We start from the raw sequence: 18,337 nt of genomic DNA on the forward strand, positions 1-18,337 counted from the left end.
GCGAAAATATCAGAATTTTTAGTGAATAATTAAATGTATTATACACCTAAGATGCTAAAAAGCCAAATCAAAAAATACTCCAGCTTAAACCTGGCAAAATCATGTAGTAGTCATTGTCAGATTGTCCCTAACGAAAGCCTAAAAAGAATATGGCTAAAAATGCCATATTTTATATACTGAACTTATTGCACCAGCCTAAAGTTTCAGCTTCTCAATAGCAGAAATGATTCAGGCATTCAAATTTGTCACACACAAAGTGTCTGTGACACTCACATGCTTAGTGGGCTCTGAGCAGCTGTTGAGAAGCTAAGCTTAGGGGTTGTCTCAAATTATCAAGCAGAAAATGAGGGTTGACTTATAATATAAGCTGATGCTACAGAGCTTCATTTTGATACTAGTTGCCCTATTTTCTTTATTGCCGTGTAGTAATTATCTGTATTTATAGTAATTATCAGCCTTATATTGTGAAATTTATATTCTATGTGTACTCTATATTGTGAGTGGGTCCCTAAGTGACAGCAGTACAGAGCATGTGCAGTGAATCAGCAGAAAAGAAGATGGGGAACTACTGGGGAATATTCAGAGGCACAGATCTTCCCTGCTAAAGGGCTGTGGTTGCCATGGGTGGGTACTGAAACCCAAAACATAATGTACAACATTTCTAGCCTACTTCTTTAGTTAAGCTTTAGTTCTCCTTTAACCAATAGAACATGTTTTTTACCTTCAGGATTCCTGATAGTTTGCTCTGGTTTTGTTCAATAATCAAATGAATTTGAGTTTATCAGAGCGACAATTCGAAAAAGTTGCACAATTTGAATTTGTGCTCGATTTTGCTGCGACTTTTCCTTGCACCGATTTTACGAGAATAAATATTAGTAAATTATGAGAATTTGGGTTTGGGATATTTTTTTCTTTAATAAAGTGAGAAAAAGTCGAGTTTTAGTAAATACATGTATGCCACTAGGAGTCCAGCGTGTATATGAAAGGCCACAGATTTATTAACACATGAATAAGATGCATTGCTTAGAAAAACAAACTATCACATAACAAACATAAAACTCAATGGGAGTGAACAGGCTACTCTATTAATATAACTATGTACCCAAATTAGATTTATGGGGTTGTGCACATAAATATATGGAAATGGTGAAAAATAAGAATGAGTAGAAGTAATAACAGGCAATGTCACAGTGATGTTGAGATGCACCCTCCTCCTTTAAAATCTTCCCAAATTGCTTAAAATTGTGTGCACGTTCTAAGACGCACGTACAAATGATTGTAGCTGCTAATCAGAGATGACTGCTTTGTGAGAGAAATTCCATCATCATTTCTTAAATATTTGAAAGATCTGTGATTAGCAAAGCGTGGCAGGTACTAAAACACACTTGAAAGAGGTTGTATATGAACTCAGTGAGATTTGTAATGTGGCCTGCCGTCTAAACTGGGAATTACTGAATGGTTTGCTGAAAGCTAGCGGTAATTTGCCCAATAAATCAGCAGCAAACTGCTGACTGTTAGGGTTTGCTCCAGTGAAACTTCATTTGTGCGGTTTTCTCTTATCGCCATCCTAGTAGCAGGCAACAACTTCTTAAAAGTAATTATGAAACCAAAGAAGACAGGAGCACAAATATAAATAACCAAATAAATTGTGCTTGTAGGTGGAGAGATGTGCAGTTATTTGCCCATATCATTATATGAAAGGTTCTGTATCTTGTTCACATTAACATATGCAAAAATAAAGGAATATTCAACAAGCCAGAGGAATGCAATTTTTTTACATTATCAATCCTTATTCTGTCTTATAATAGATTACATGGCTTTGTAAAGATATACAGTTTGTGTAGTGGAATCTCTGCTGCCCTGATAAAGTATTCAGCAGAAATAAAAATACTCTGACCTGCATTTCTCATTATGTTCTATTCCAATTCCATTGAGAGGGAGGGGTTTCCACCTGGCTAGTATTTTCTGTGTATGAAACCTGATACTAATATTATTAATATATAAGAGACAGAATGAATTAAATGAGCCATTGCATGCTTACAATTAAAAGGGTTATGTGCTATTTGTGACTTTTCTTCAAGTGTTCTTCCAGCTGCTGCCTCTCAGTTGAAAGAAGTTATGTAAAGTAGCAGAGGAAGGATGCTTTCTGTAACAAGAGCTATGCCCTTATACTTCACTGTCCAATTAAAGCATTACGGTCAACCTAGATCCATATGGTATCATTACAACTGCATCAAAGCATCATTTTGATTGAGTCTCAAAAGTGACTGCCTTTCTTCTTTTTTTGTGCTTTGAAATAAAATGCCATTTTTTATTTGTCATCAATGTTGGTGGGTGTTGTCACTTATTCCAAGTCCTGTGAAATTCTTATTATATTGTAAAAGACTAAACAGTATTTTTTTATTTAATGCTTTAAGAGAAGATTATAAATGTAATTTCACAGGTATTGTACAGCTATTTTTTAGCATTAGGCTAATGTCACATAAGGTATTTTATCCACAGACAGAAAAACACTGGTAGATCATCAATCTACTCTGACTGACCACAGAGGGCTGAAATCTATTTCTGTCAATGCACACAGACCAAGGATGTGATTGGAGCAAACTGGGGTTACAAAGAGATAAAACCTGACCACTTTGCAGGTGTTCCGACCCGATGCAGGAATCTACTAGGTATAACATCCATAGACTGTATTCTATAGTTTAAAAAATATTGCACGGTTTGAAAAAATATAGCATGATTTGAAAATGATGCACAACAAATGCGCCATGTATTTGGCATTTTTTTTTGCAGTTTTGTGACTTTTAGACTAAGCAAAACTGGTCACATTTGCCCATCCCTAATCTCTACCTTACTGTCCATTCAAAGAGCACTTCTGTCTGGGGTCCGGCTGCACTCTGCACGGTTGGTCCAAAGTTCAGGGTACAGCTTGTGGCCACTGGTATGGGGAGTAAGATGTATGCCTACTTGCCTCCTATTGATGTGGGCGTCGGGTTCCAAAAAAAAGAAAGCCGGAACCGATACCCGCCACTTTCAACTGCTGACTTTCGACTTCTGGCTTTATAGCTGCACGCCTGCTCGCCCCGCCCCTTGTGTGACATCATCGGCGGGGCAGGTCTATAAATGGAAGCTGGAAGTCAGGCTTGGGTGGGCTCAGGTGAAGGGAGGGCGGGTGCGGATAGGGTGCGGGTCGGGAAAAACCCAACCCGCACATCACTACTGTACTCATGAGGTGAGCTCAGTTCTTCATTTGAAGGGGTAATTGACTAAACTTCCACATTAGCTTTAAGTAAAACAATTTATGTTGGGAATAGTCTGTCTTATACGGTGTCACAAAATAGAAAAATCAGCATGTTCTTTTCAAACCTATAGGATTTCTTTTTTCTGTAATTTAGTACAACAATTCATATATCTGTGTGTGTTTGTGTGTGTTTGTGTGTGTCTGTTATGATTGCTACCTTACCAGCCTGGCTGCCAAAAATCAGGCTTCATGCCAATGTTACAGACAACCCTAGAGCCCTGGCATGTTAACATTTTACCTTACCCTTTTGTATTCAGGTTTCATTCATTTAAATATACAGTATAATCTAGGTAAATCATTAATTGAAGTAAGCTCTACATTTCATCCTGCAGAAACATATATTTTCAACTGTCATAATATTTATTAAAAGAGATTAGATATAGTACTCCTTTCAAGTACTACAGCCTATAGCCTTCATAAATACACATTAGTGTTATTTAATGCAACCCTTAACTTTGTTACTGAAGATATTACATAGAAACTGTATATTACTATATAATGTCAGAAATAGTCAGTTGGAGTTTTCATGCATGAAGGATACTTATATGAATAAGCTCTGCAATGTGGACACAATCAAGGAAGGAATCACAAACTGCTATTTTAATGCCTCAAATTATATATAAATATGTCGCAGTTTAATGACTCAACATACAATACAATGAAAATTGTCAGCTACACAAATATGAATTCCATTTGAAGAAGTACATACTAGGGAAAATTTACAAAGGTTGGTAGCAAACCAATCAAAAGTAATAATAATAATAATAATAATACTTTTCTCCTATGGTAAGTGCTTCCTGGTTGCTATGGGCAACTGCACTCGTGAAAACTATTGCCTATTTTAGGACATTAAAGGGCTAAGCTGCCTGAGACTTTTAAAGGAATGCACCCCTGCCAGAATCTTAATATAAAGACACCACTGGAAAACAGTACAGATTTGCACATATTTTAGTAAATGAACCTGACTTTGTTAAATGCATTAAAAGCGGTTATTTGTTTTATGTAATACAGGATTGATTATGTTATTCGTATAACTATTATTTGTGTTTTTGAAGAGATTATTTGAAAAGAAGAGGGAACAAAGTCAAACTAGGCAGGAAATCCCTCTTTTGTTAAGGTTTTAAATGATTAGCAGAGGCACAGTGTTTCAAAGGGCAGTATCTATTATTCTAAATAAATGTCTTGAGACCAGCAGATTCTCCAGTTAGCCACCAATGGAGTTTACTACATGGTTTGTTTCCTCTTGTATGGCACAGAACACAGCTCCCTATTGCACCCATACTTGCAGTGGGCAAGAGAATTGGGAGGGGAGGTTCCATAATACACAGGCATCAAATTAGACAAAGTCATTATATCAGTGTGTTATCTGAATGTTTTGGATAAAAAAATTTAAAAATAATATTACCTTAAAGTATATGCAAAAAAAAGTGACTTACTAGGTTGTCGAGTTCAGGGTCCTCACTGAAAAATGGTTTGTGTTCCTGTTCCTGCTGGTGAACAAAGTTCTCAATATCCACATCAAAACTGGCAGATGTTATACACTCAGAGCCCTGGGTGGCCTGTTCACACTTCTCAAACAGTAGTGTCAGGAGTGGGAAAAGCGGATGTCTGCCGGGAAAAACAAAATCTATATAATAATTCCTGCCTTGCTATTTCATGTGTTCTGTTCAGGTTATAAATAGTTTGTTTGTCTTGATAAAGGGCGTTTAAGGCCCGAAACATGTAGTGTTTTGTAGCTGCTAATAAACTACATTGTTGCAGATCTTCTGCCTTGGATTGCTCTCCTCATTCTACTAGTTACATTCATACTGAAGACTTGCGGTGAATTCTTAGAGGAAAGAAGCACCATTGCATTTAAAAACTGGGCAGTGCGCTGAAGTAATCCAGTATAGTGTTTGTCTGTATATATTTTATATATACTTTCCTTGAGAAAGGCCAAAACATTTGATGCACAGATGCACAACAAAATAAACACAATTTAATTTGATTGGATTGGAGTGCTGGTCCATGGAAATTTCTACATGTTTATTTGACCCTGCACCCACGAACATTTAAATAATCGAACATTAAGGGGGTTATTTATCAAGGTCCGAATTTATCTCAATATCGGTTGCTACAGACTCCGATCTAACCCGCAGGGGTTTTTAACGCTTATTTATTATTGCATTTTCCCGAAAATTTGCTTTACGGGAAAATCTCAGATTTTCACAATTTTTTTCGTGAATTTTCCCCGAAAGCTCTGAAAACATTGTGAAATTGCCCGAAAACCCCAGACACAACCAAAATTCAATGGGACTGTTCCCATTGACTTTTATGCAACCTTGACAGATTTGAGATGCCGTGTTTTTATATTAGTGTTTTTTTTGCCCTCGGGGTTTAATAAATTCTGAAAAATTTGTGATTTTTTTTAAAAGTCTGATTTTATAAAAAAAAAATCGGGTATTCGGAGCTTAGTAAATAACCCCCCATGAGTGCGGCTGCTGAAATTATATATATATATATATATATATATATATATATATATATATATATATATATATATATATATATATATATACTGTATATAGTTGGTGGATTAGCTGTGGGCCAATCAGATGCAATGCAATCTTAAATGCAATCTATCATAAAAATATCTTAAACCCTTAGATTTACACACAGTAGTCTTTGTTTCATTTCCACACCATTCTAGAATCAGAACGAATTGATTCACTGAGATTTTGGAATGGGTTCCATGCATCAAATTTCTAAATACATATAATGTGTTTCTGTAGGGAAAAGCAAGTATTGCAATGTTTTACAACAAACACATTAAATACTGATATCTGTATATTAATGTTTTAGATTTTTTCCAAATCGGATTCTGTGTTACCAAGGCCAAGTAACAGATAGATATTACAGAAAAAATAAATTTGGTATATGAAAAATAAGACATTATTAACACTTTATAAAAATTAGGGGTGTTTTTAAAAGATGGAATGGGAGATCCTGCTAATTTCCTGAAGGATACATTACTTTTATTTGCGACTTCCGGGGTTTTCATCATCCCCTCCCCCCCGAAAAAGACTGTCTGGTTATATTTTTTGTGTTTTTATTTTATTGTGTTTTTATTTTTCTAGTGGATTTGATCTAAATTATTAAATTAACAATAATGAATGTTGTTCTTCCAGCAAACATCAATAAATATTCATTAAAATTCAATACATGTGATAATTTGATAAAATATTATAGATTAAGTGGAATATTTATCAAAATCTGAATATTTTAATAAAAAAAGTTAGACCAAACTGTAATCCATGACTGGACCTTATTCATTACTAAAAAAGCACAATTTAATCGGATCAGGGACAAATACAAAAAATTTAGCAAAAACCTGTATCGTACAATTTTTCTGGATTCTTTTTCTGAAAAGCCCAATTTTTTGGATTTTTGCCTGAAAATTCCTAACAAATTCCTTTGGGCAATTCCAACGCAGACCACAGAAACTTCCAAATAGGATAAGGACCATTCCCATTAACTTATATACAAGCTCGGTAGGTTTGAGATGCTGGATATTCAGACTCTGACTTTTTTCATCCTTGTAGTATAATAAATCTTGAAAAATTTAGTTTATTTGGTCAGTGTTTATGGGTTTTATATTGCAGCAGTAAATAATTTAAATGTGTTCCCCTTCACTGTTGCCTGAGGTGGTAGACCTTATGCAACTCTTCAACCCACTGGTCTGGACTGAGATACATATATAGGCCCTAGCAGAAGTCAACTGCAACTTGAGCTCTTAAAGTTACCACTATGTGCCACCTGAGGAAACAGCCTTACCTTGCTTCATGGCAGAAATGCCAAATGGTGTTATCTTTACTCATATTCCACAAAAACACTTATACAGGGTTTTTTGGGTAATATATGTGGCCCCAAATAAGACTACACTGTTATCCAACATCTAAAAGAACACACTGCCATAGCAGCAGAATATTAGCATTGCTACACAGACATCTAGCTTTGCCATATGCAACAGGGAAATGAAAATATTGCGCCGATTACAGTATGCAAGCAGGCTGCCAATTCACGCATGTTTATAAATGCACATTCTCATTCATTTACAGCTGAAATGAGAAATCATAATAAATCATTATCTGGCCATTTTGAAATCCATTAAACCTATAACCACTCATAGTAATAACAATATCTCATTTTCAATTAAACCACAGGAAATATTGTCTTGGGAAAAAAAAGCAAGTGATAGCAGACCTGTTGGAGTTGTCAGTATTTGAAGCTGTATGTTAATCAGAATCCTGTCAATTTTTGTCCAGTATAATGATCCTTATTTAACATTCATTTATTGGCATGTCCTAAAAGTTCTGCACTATTGGTAAATATGGCTTTGGAAAAAAATATTTTTCAGAGTAGCTTTCTGAGCTTAAAAAAGCCCAAGAAGTCTTGGGATTTTTATTTGCCTATACCCTTGTGTATGGGTTACCAAGTCTTGAATAATGCTGCTACTTATTACAGCGAGACATTTACTCTCTGGACCACATACTTGTTATTAACCTGCAGTGCTTTAATAATAATCCCTTTATCATTGCAGTCTTAACATACTGTTCCCAGTAATACAAAGATAATTTGATGACCTGTAAAATTATGATTGCTATTCAAATGCAGATAACACAACTTTATTGTTTTTATACTGATCTACCTTATCTTAATATAAGAGATTTAAGTATCTGCTAACATAGTCCACTTTTTATTTTGTAGGTGAAATATTTATATATCCTGCTGAATGTGTCTTTCTTAGATCTAAATACTCATTGCATCTTGTAAATAAAGAGTAGTGGGACTATTATAAAACTGATCATAGTTTGTTTACCTGACCTGTTAATCAGCCTTAATATTCCACAGAAGAAGCAGTGCACTGAAGTGACTAAAGATCGAGCCCTTTAAATGACACATTAGATCATGATCGGAAAAAGTGAAAATGAAGGGTTAAAACTGTTGCAGAGGTCTAATTTGCAGCCACTAATGCTGCAGAATATAATAATCTAATCTGAATTGATCCCAGTTTAATGCAAGACTCTCACAGCTCTGAATAAGTAGTATAAAAGGAATAAAAAAGGGAAAATAAAGCACAGCCGAGGCTGCCATAATTTAGGCAGCCCTGCAGGGGCTTAGCCCAGGGATATGAAAGACTGTGTTATGAATTATTTCACCTTATGAACCTTCCAACTCTCAACAGATGCCTGCTGCCATTGAAACAGCCACTAGATCAATTAGAAATGAAAGGCACAAATCGACCCAGTGCAAGGGCACTAAATTACCAGGAACTAATAATCTAAGCAGTAATGCCAGGTGGTGGGAGTTCAGCGGTGTGCCCCCAACCTCTGCAGGCAGCACAGATTCCTCTTCCAATTTTATGGAGGGAATTAAACCGCATAAGCAGAGTGGGGAGATGTGTAATTTGTTAACCTTGGCAAATTCCTTGCTTGCAGCTCTTACAGAGGCAAAATGAAAGAAGAACAGGAATAAGAGTGGTGGATCGCTGTATGTTGCTAAGGATGTGTTTAGAATAAAAGTTCCTTATTGGTTGAAGCAGACTGCATAGTAAATTTGATTCTTGGATGGAGCTGGGAAAACCTTAATCAGTTAATGGAAGATCTTTTGCAAACTGTATTAGTTACTTAGAATACTGTCAAAATTAAAGTGTAGCACACACTTGATTGTACTTTTGCTATGTATTAAAGCTGTGTGTGACCAGGCTAAAACTGCTTGTAGTGTGCCCCAGACCCCAGTGTACCCGTGCAACTCCCAGTACCTAGTGTAGGTCAATGCAGCAGGATAATCAGTCAGACACAGTTCTTTGCAGCAAACTTCAACTGATTTATTGAACTGAACAGAGTAGTAGAGTACTTTGATATTCCCTCCAGTGGGATAAAGTATGTTCTAGGATAGACAATATGCAATACAAATAGCCAGCAGCAATGATTTACACTTCAAAGGATAGTTACCCTCTCACTAGGTAATATCCCCTCTGGGGTGGATGGAACTAGGTCCTAGATTTCTCATCCTAGGTTCTTGTTTCTTGGCACCAAATTGGTCCTCACCTCACCCACTGTATTCAGCCTGGGGTCTTGGGTCTTGGTACCCTATCTGGTCCTCAACTCACCCACTGGTATCCCTGATCTAGTGGTTCACACACCACGAGGTCCTAACCCTACTATTTCTCCTCGTTGGAGCCACAGCTGCTCTCTAGCTACCCTAAACTTTCTTTCACTCCTAGAGCGACTATCACAGTGAATACTACAGCTGTCTAAAACGTAACTATCAAGGAACCAGAGGCCTGGTCCTGTAACACCTCACTGGGAGGCACGGTCCCAGGGGAAAGACCCGAGCACATGTTGCTAACCCCCTCTATATTATCAAACAGTGCCACCTAGTGGACAAACTATGTATAGAATAATCCCAGTGGACCCAGGAAGGGAGACCTACATTCACATTATTTAATTGCTTATACTTTTTTTGTAAATCTGCTGGAAATCAAGAAAAAAACTATTTCATATTAAGTTTAGGTTTTTTTTGCTAAAATAAAAAACTCAAAAGTTCAAAATAAACTTCAAAACTCCCAAGTTTACTTGCATAGTACTTTTAGGGATGATATGGACTATGAAGAAGCAAACTTAACATATATAATTTCATATTGTATCAGGTTTAGCTTATTTGTGACATTAAGGTGTCTTCCACCTTGGGAGACCACGTCTGGTAAATGAAATGTTTAGAAGTCAAAACTCATATTCCATGAATGGCCATATCTAATTTGATTTGATAAAAAAGGACAGGAGAGATGAAATGGATCAGAAGCTTGGAGACCTTTTCAACAAAGGTCAGGTGATCATAACTAACTATCTTTTTAAACAAAACTGGGTAATATGTCCTTCTTTCTCTGTTCTTTACTATTATATCAGCTTTGATATCAACAAGTTTTCATCAATACCAACAACCCAAGTACAATGTCTAAGGGGCAGATTTATCAACTTTCAGATTAATATTAACCTGAATTCAAAATTTTCACACCAAAAAAAAATACAAACTTGAGAATTAGAGAACTCAAAACCTAATAAACTCGAATGAACACAAAAGTTGTCGAATTTATGTAGAATCAAAATTCAAACATCTTTTTCAATTGAAATTTTTGAAATGAGTTCACAATTTGGCAGGTTTATTGAAAATGGTGGGTAGAATGTGATTTTACTGCATTTCAGTTTTTTCCATGTTTTAAGCAATCAATTTTTTTTCATAAATAAATGTGAGAAATCTGTCTCTAAGGGTTCCATTTGTCTGTGTCTTGTTCTTCTCTTTACTTATTTAGGTTCTCTTCAGCTGAAGTCAACTTTACATTTTACATAACTTTACATCATCTTTACCCATCATTAGCAAATCTTTGGGGCATATTTATCAAAGGTCGAAGTTCGAAGTTAAAAAAACTTCGAACTTTGAATTCATAAAGACCAACCGAATAGAGGTCAAAGGTTTTTGGGTGTCAAAATGGTCCTTCAATCTACTTTGATTCAAAGTTTTTTTTAACTTCTATCTCCCAAACTCCCCCAATTACCTCCATACAGGTTCTAGGAGGTCCCCCATAGGCTAAAACAGTAGTTCGGCAGCTTTAAGTTGGCGAATGGTCGAAGTCGAAGTTTTAAAGGGACAGTACATGATAAATTTCGATATTCGAATTTCGAAGTTTTTGTCAACTTTGAATCGAAGTTGGACTATTCAATGGTCGAAGTACCCAAAAATTACTTTGAAATCCGAAATTTTTTACTTCGAAAATTCACTTCGACCCAGTGATAAATCTGCCCCTTTTTGTTATACTGCTGACTACATGACTATTGAATTCTTATTACGCTCATAATTTTGCTTGCAAAAACAGACCATTCCCAAATTCATACAGGTTCATCTCTTGGGGACGCCAAAAAATACTCTGATGCCAGTGGGGTGCGAGGAAATATTCCTGTGCTTTATAAACCAAGATCTTAACAGTACCCATTCTAAGGCTGAGTGGGGAAGTGACCTTAGCTATTAATGGCAGGGTGGAAAAGACTTTATAAACAGGAAAAAATATGCTTGTGGTTTAATTGCTTTCTACAAGGTTTGAAAAACTATACAGGTGTAGTAAGCAAACTGGAGAGAATGGGTTAAAGCACTGCAGAATTTTGGAAGCAAATAAATCTCTTCTTTTCTGCACTATTTCTGGGGTGAGTTTGATCCTTGTCAGTGCAGTACAAATAAAAGGGCTGAACTGGTATGACATTTTACTGCAGACGAAGGGTCGTTTGCAGCCACTAATAAAAAGGATTTGACACAGGCTAATAAAGAAAAATGAATTCCTCTAATGGCCTAATTGAGCGCATTCAGCACTGTTCTGCCTGTGAGCCAGGAGGGGAAATGAGAGCAAGTAATAGAGAAAGAGCAAGCTGAATTACTTAAAAGAGAAAAAAAAGATCTGCTTGTTTTGCGAGGTCGCCAAACGAGTGGATCTTTCCCACATATGCCCACCAACAGCAGGGTGATATAGGTGGTTTTGGAAGGAGTTATAGCAAGGGTTATTGGCACAAAAATAAATACCACCAATGGTCAATGTTAGTTTAATTGAACTGTTCAGGCATTAGCTGAAACTGAATAAAATTTTGAAGGTGTGATGCCGTCGTTATGGTACCATTGTAACAAGATTACACTTTCACACCTCTGTGAGTTTCATCTAACACCTACCTAAATAGTTCAATGGAACCATTGTGATTGGATATTAGTGACAGTTTTCTTAAGGGTTTGAAGGCCTTATATTCTTAGCTCAGCTGCCTGGCAAATATATATGCCATTCCTTCTTACTGGAGTGCTGCCTTCATTTGTATCCCAATTCTCCCAATTCAATCTTTCCTTTTTATAGTTTTTTACTTATTTGCCTCCTTCTTCTGAATGTTTCCAGCTTCCAAATGGGGGTCACTGACCCCATCTAAAAACAAATGCTAAGTAAAGTAACAAATTTATTGTTATTGCTTTTTTATATTTCTATGCAGGCCCTCTCCTATTGATACTCCCAGTATCTTATTTATATTAATGAATTAATGCATGGTTGCTAAGGTAATTTGGACCCTAGCAGCCAGTTTTCTAAAACTGCAAACTGGAGAGCTGCTGAATAAAAAGTAAAATAATTCAAAAACAAATAGAAAATGGAAACCAATAGCAAATTGTCTCTGAATATCACTCTCTACATCATATTGAAAGTTAATTTGAAGGTGAACAACCCCTTTAACCATGCAGCTTGTGGGCCCATCAGTGAATAGCATCAGCCAACCCATGTATGGGACAGATTTCAGATTGTAGTGCATTTTTAGACAAAAATCCACCCTGTGTGCTCAGAAAGGGGAATTACAACGTTGGCCAATGCTTATAATATTGGACTGGATCAGTGAAAAATGTTTGTTGAAGTAACTGTTGATGTAACATTAGACTTAGCCTACCCAAACAAAAAATCCCCTCAACCTATGCCGAATCTAAAATTCGGACCTAAGTAAATGTGCCCCGTTGTCTTAAGACTTTCTTGGAAGCCAAACATTAAAATTTAGAAAACTAGAGCTAATATTTTATTTAAAGAGACAGGAAAAGAACTGAGACATCATTGTAATGACATATTTTCTTTTAGAACCACAGATTTGTGCTTAATAGAAACATATCTTTGCTGACATATATTTAAGGTATCTCTCTGCACCTGTTATTCTTCCCAGCTATGCAGGAAAAGGCACTTGGTTTTCTGAAGTCGCCAAAGTTGCCTTTGTGTTTCTGTCACTCTTGACAAGTCCCTTATGGGTTTATCTTTAATTTGTGGTCTTTACATACAGTAAGTTCCATTCTTTGTCACAATGTTTTTCTCCTGTTTATCCATGTATACTGAAAGCCCACCCAACACTTTGGGACAAATGGCCATGAAATAACCCTGTCTCTAGCTATTATATGAGATGAGTGCATTTCGGGTTCAAGTACCTTTAATAAATGGGGTTTAAGATGTAGCTGTCTTCTGGGAAATTTGTGGGAACTAAACTGTGGTAGCAGATGTGAATGACCCCTCTTCTGTACCATCACTGTATTAAAGTGCTAATGTAGCTACTGTATATGGAAAGGTTTCTTGATAATATCTGCCCTAAACCAAGATACATGATAATTGGCTGTAGATGAAAAATACATAATGTGAAGTGACTAAATCATTGGTTCGTTATCTAATAGGTCCTGTACAGCATGTGCTAATGTGGTTATATTATAACACATAACACCTCTGGCAAAAGTATTTTGACTTCCTACAGTATGTGTTTTGACCTATAAATACTTACATGTTATGCCACATGTAGATATTTAAAATTTTTGTGTCAAGAGTTTTTTGAGGCATAGATAAAGAAGATTGGGATATTGGAGAGCAACTGTTCCAAGACATTTACCTCTCCATTACCTGTGAACTGAACTAGAAAATGTGCATCTGGACAATTTAGCTGCACAACTGTATCTGTTGTATTGAACAAATTATTAGAGAGATTGTGAAAAATCACTCAGTATTGGTACTTAGTAGTGATGAGCGAATTCCACCCGTTTCGCTTTGGCGAAAAAATTGCGAATTTCCCGCAAAATTCGTGAAATGACGAAAAATTCACTGAAAATGAAATTCGGACATTTTCAAGGAAAAATATGACATTTACGTGAAAAAAGTCAATGGGCATCCGAATAGTGTTGACGCACGCCAATTTGGACACAATCGACTTTTCGGAACGCGCGTCCAAAAAAATTTGAAACGTGGAAATTAGCCACAAATTCGTGCCAGCCAAATTTATTCGCCCATCACTAGTGCTAAGTAAAACAGCTGTCACAAGCAATTCCAACCCTTGTTTTAATATATAAAAGATCCAAACTAAAAGCCATAGCAATTAATGTCTTTTTGGTATTAAAAGATAACAAATGGTAAAAACAAATCCAATTAATGATCATCGTGCACAGGTAATGCTTGGTAATAACAAATTAATCAAATTGTGATTTTCTATCTTTTATGAGCTATGAAGCCATTTAACATGGTCTCCTGACTCTAATGAACCCTTTCAGAATCTTGCATACATAAAAGTATTATTGCTTCAATAAGGAATATGAGCTGCAGATGTTATTCTACAAAAATCAGATTTTTAAACAATCTCTGAAATAATGAGTTCCATGGAGGGATATGGCTTAACAGTCTTTGGGCATAGATATCCATCCTCCTTGGAATAGTGATATTTTAAGAGAGTAGAATAAAAGCAGGAAAGCTGAATAAAATAAAGAATAGCTTTAGCAAAAATAAGTATCTTCAAGCCTATTTACTATTCTTACTTTTTAAGCTGTCAAAAAAGGTTCAGATTGTATTATCATACAGTATTCCTTACAGTATATGAAATGGCAGGGACATTTGATCAGTCCTGCTAATCTGCAGCTCCAGTATCCCATTTATGAATGCACCAAATCCAGGTTTCAGCACTATACCTTAATTTTACTAAACACATTTAAAGATAACATGAACCCAATAGGATTGTGTATATCTTAGTTAGGATCAAGTACACAATACTATTATTATAGAGAAAAAGTAAATATGTTTAAAATTCAGAATTGTTTTTATTAAAAGAGTCTATGGGAGATAGCCTTCCCATAATTCAGAGCTTTCAGGATATCGGGTTTCCATAAAACAGATCCCATACCTATACCAGGTTTCTGTATAAAAGCTCTCAATTAAAGGGATATCAGTGTGCATTAGTGATGTGCAAGTTGACAAAAAAATCAACCCGCATCTCACCCTAACCTGAGCTCTCCCGTCCAGAACCCTGCCCACCTGCCCGCAACCTGGAAATCTTGTGTGGAAGTTGGCCAGAACCTGCCCGACCTGCAGGTAAGCCCTGCACATCACAAGTATGCACAGAATGACAAAACAGACTGTGGGATTTGGCCTGATCAGAAACTTCAACTATTAGAATGTATTGGCTGGCAGATCTTCAGTACACTGCTTGCCCCACTGAAAAAATGGGCATAATCTAATTAGCATAGGGGAGTGATGTGACATCACTAATGACCTAATGCAAAATTAGTTTACCATTGGCGTTTTTTTGTTGGATTCTCCTACAAGGGTTTCCTGTGTCCACACCCCAAAATGACACAATCAAAGTATTGTAGTAGAATGCAGGACAAATCCAAGGCAGTAACTATGACTGCAAAGTGCTTTATTGGGGAAAATGCTCCACTACATGTTTCCGGCTAGGCCTTTTATCAACACTTGATAAAGGGCCTAGCCTGAAACATGCAGTGGAGCATTTTACCCAATAAAGCATGTTGCAGTCGTAGTTATTGCCTTGGATTGTCCTGCATTCTACTACATCACTAATGACCTCACTGTACATGAGTACACCTAAAAACGGCCCCTTTTGACATCCCAAATTGTTCACTGCACATGGACACATTGATATTATAGGTGGAAAAATATGGGAAGTGCTCCTAATGTTGGGAGAGAGCGGGCTCTAAAACCTTGTAACGCCCAGAAAATCCAGGGGAGTTGACACATACTTCTGATTATAAATATTAGATTATCTGCACTAGGATGACTGCTTTAATGTTGATTCATGAATAATGCAATTAAAGTGCATTTATTTGTTTCATTACAATTCTAGTGTTTAGCATTAGAAGGACACTTCCTTGGATCATTTTATGATTTTATTTTTCTAATCTGCAGGTACCAACAGGATGTAATAGGTAAATTATGGACTAGTCCCCTTTTGATAATAATATACAACGTAAACAGAACTTTAGCAGCTAATCCTGTCCCATGGTGTGCACATTTGTGTGTCAAATCATTAAATGCCTAATCTCTGAGAAATCTATTTTTTATTTTAAAAAACGTTGTACTAGAGTCACCTTCAAAAATGTTGTTATGGTTTTGTATCAGCTACAGATGCATTCTTATGTAGAAACAAAGTAACAGTACATTTAACCATAATCATATAGTTACATATTTACATATTTAAATTGGGTTGAAAAAAAAGTCCATCAAGTTCAACCACCCCAAATGAAACCCAGCGCACATACCTACATACATCCACGGAATCTCTATATACCAATATCTATATTAAATGTAGATTTTAGTGTCACTATAGCCTTGGATATATTATGCTTGTCCAAGAAATCATCCAAGACCCTCTTAAAGGTGTCAACATTCCATAACCTCACTGTCCTCACTGTGAAGAACCACCTACGTTGCTGCAAGTCAAAGTTATTTTCCTCTAGTCTAAAGAGTTGGCCTCCAGTGATCCATTTTATGGAAAAATAGATCTCCTGCTAGTGGTCTATAATGACCTCTAATATACTTATAAAGAGTAATCATATCCTCTCACAAGTGTCTTTCCTCCAGAGAAAATACCCCTCATAATTTAAATCTTCCATCTCCTTAACCTTAGTTGCACGTCTCTGACTCTCTCCAGCTTATTGATTTCCTTCTTAAGGACTGGAGCCCAAAACTGCACCACATACCCCAGATGAGGCCTTACCAGGGACCTATAAAGAGGCAAAATTACGTTTTCATCCATTGAGTTAATGACCTTTTTAATGTAACACAGTACCTTATTTGCTTTAGTAGCCATTTAGTGTATAACTTGCATATATATTATTTCAGCCAAAGTGCATAACCTTGCATTTACCAACATTGAACCTCATTTTCCAGTTTGATGCTCAGTTTTACAATCAAATCACTCTGCAAAGTGGCAACAGCCTGCATGGAACCTATAGTTCTGCACAATTTAGTTTTAGCAAAAATAGAAACAGTACTTTTAATGTCCACCTCCAGGTCATTAATAAACTAGTTGAAAAGCAAAGGACAAAGAATAGACCCCTGCGGTACTCCACTAACAACACTGGTCTAATTAGAAAATGTTCCATTTACCACCACTTTTTAATATATCCTTCAGTCAGTTCTCAATTCAAGTACAAATACTATGTTCCAGACCAATATTCCTAAATTTAACTATTAAACTTCTGTGTGGTACTGTATCAAAAGCTTTAGCAAAATCCAAGTAGATTACATCCGCTGCTGCTCACCTCAATTCAATTTTTTGGCAAGATCAGTTACGCATAAAACCATGCTGGCACAAACTCATAGTATTATGATTTGCAATGAAGTCCAGTATCTTATCCCTTTGTACCTCATCGAAAAGTTTTCCTACCACTGATGTAAGACTAACTGGCTAATAGTTTTGAGGCTGAGAATGGGAACCCTCTTTGAATAGTGGCACCAGATTAGCAATTCGCCAGGCTCTCTGCACTATGCCAGATCTCAATAAATCATGAAAAATTAAGTAACGAGGTTTCAAAATCACATTTACGTGTGATTCACACGTGTAGTACCCTGGGATGACTACCATCCGGTCCTGGACCCTTTTATATGTTTACATTTCCTAGTTTCTTTTGAATTTCCCCTTGCGTGAACCATGCATCATTTGATATATTAATAGAATTGGGACTATTTAGAAGGAAACCTTCATTACTTAGTTCCACATTTGTGTAAATGTCTTCTCCCACATTTTCAGCTGATTGCCAGCTGATGTGTTTTACATATGGTGATTCAAATGAGAGTTAATGGGCTAATATTATCGGGCACTTCATTGCCTGCCTTCAGATTTCATTCCATTTGATGAAACACCTGTGTCAGGGCCATAAAACCCAATGCAAACCCTTTTCACCCAAGAAAACCCAATGCAAAGCCTTTCACCCAAGAAAATATACCTCTTAACCTAATTTTGGGCTTAGTGTTTTTTCATATAATTAAAATGTTTTTTTTTATTACAAATGTTTTATTACATGAATGTATATGTACATTAGATTATCTATAATTTTATTACATTATACTTTAAGGTATTTAATTTCTCAGATGCAGCATTCTGCAGACCTCCAAACCCAACTCTTATGGCCATTGAATGATCACATGGGCCTTTTTTGTAGTATAGTGATTTC

General features: G+C 36.3%; 1 protein-coding gene across 6 annotated transcripts in view; it reads right to left on the reverse strand.

Annotated features, from left to right (window-relative positions):
• Positions 1-18,337, reverse strand: part of pknox2.S (PBX/knotted 1 homeobox 2 S homeolog) — a 404,889-nt gene that overhangs the window by 80,623 nt on the left and 305,929 nt on the right. For all 6 annotated transcript variants that reach the window (XM_041571316.1, XM_041571317.1, XM_041571318.1 and 3 more), the window contains one exon: positions 4,738-4,909. In XM_041571316.1, the coding sequence (XP_041427250.1) occupies positions 4,738-4,909 (172 nt within the window). The remainder of the gene's footprint in view (positions 1-4,737; positions 4,910-18,337) is intronic.

Source organism: Xenopus laevis, chromosome 7S (genome assembly GCF_017654675.1).
Source record: "Xenopus laevis strain J_2021 chromosome 7S, Xenopus_laevis_v10.1, whole genome shotgun sequence".
Taxonomy (NCBI): Eukaryota; Metazoa; Chordata; class Amphibia; order Anura; family Pipidae; genus Xenopus; species Xenopus laevis.